The sequence below is a fragment of the Cystoisospora suis genome (assembly GCF_002600585.1).
Source record: "Cystoisospora suis strain Wien I chromosome Unknown contig_3441, whole genome shotgun sequence".
NCBI lineage: Eukaryota > Apicomplexa > Conoidasida > Eucoccidiorida > Sarcocystidae > Cystoisospora > Cystoisospora suis.
Window position 1 is genome coordinate 437 of NW_027156236.1, and position 251 is coordinate 687.

A 251-nucleotide genomic window follows, 5' to 3' on the forward strand; every position below is an offset into this window, starting at 1 on the left:
AAAGATAGATGAATGGAGAGAGATCTTACTTGTAGATTCTTCTGTTGGTATTGCTGGTCTTGGAGTTGTTCGATGACGAGGGCGTGGGTTCGAAGCCGATTGAAAGCTGAGGTGACCAATCGCTTTTCTACAGCCGAGCGAAGAAAGTCGAGAAGCACACCTCTCGCTCGATTTACATCCTGACCCCTTTGTGCATATCCCACCTGTTTTTCTTTTAGATTATAGAGCTTAATCCAGCCACTGCGAAGAGC

General features: G+C 46.2%; 1 protein-coding gene across 1 annotated transcript in view; it reads right to left on the reverse strand.

Moving 5' to 3' along the window:
• Positions 1-29: 29 nt before the first annotated feature.
• Positions 30-251, reverse strand: part of CSUI_006722 (uncharacterized protein) — a gene marked incomplete at its 3' end in the record, with an annotated part of 10,235 nt that continues 10,013 nt past the window's right edge. The window contains exon 5 of the mRNA XM_068066875.1: positions 30-127. Coding sequence (XP_067921139.1) covers positions 32-127 — 96 coding nt within the window. The remainder of the gene's footprint in view (positions 128-251) is intronic.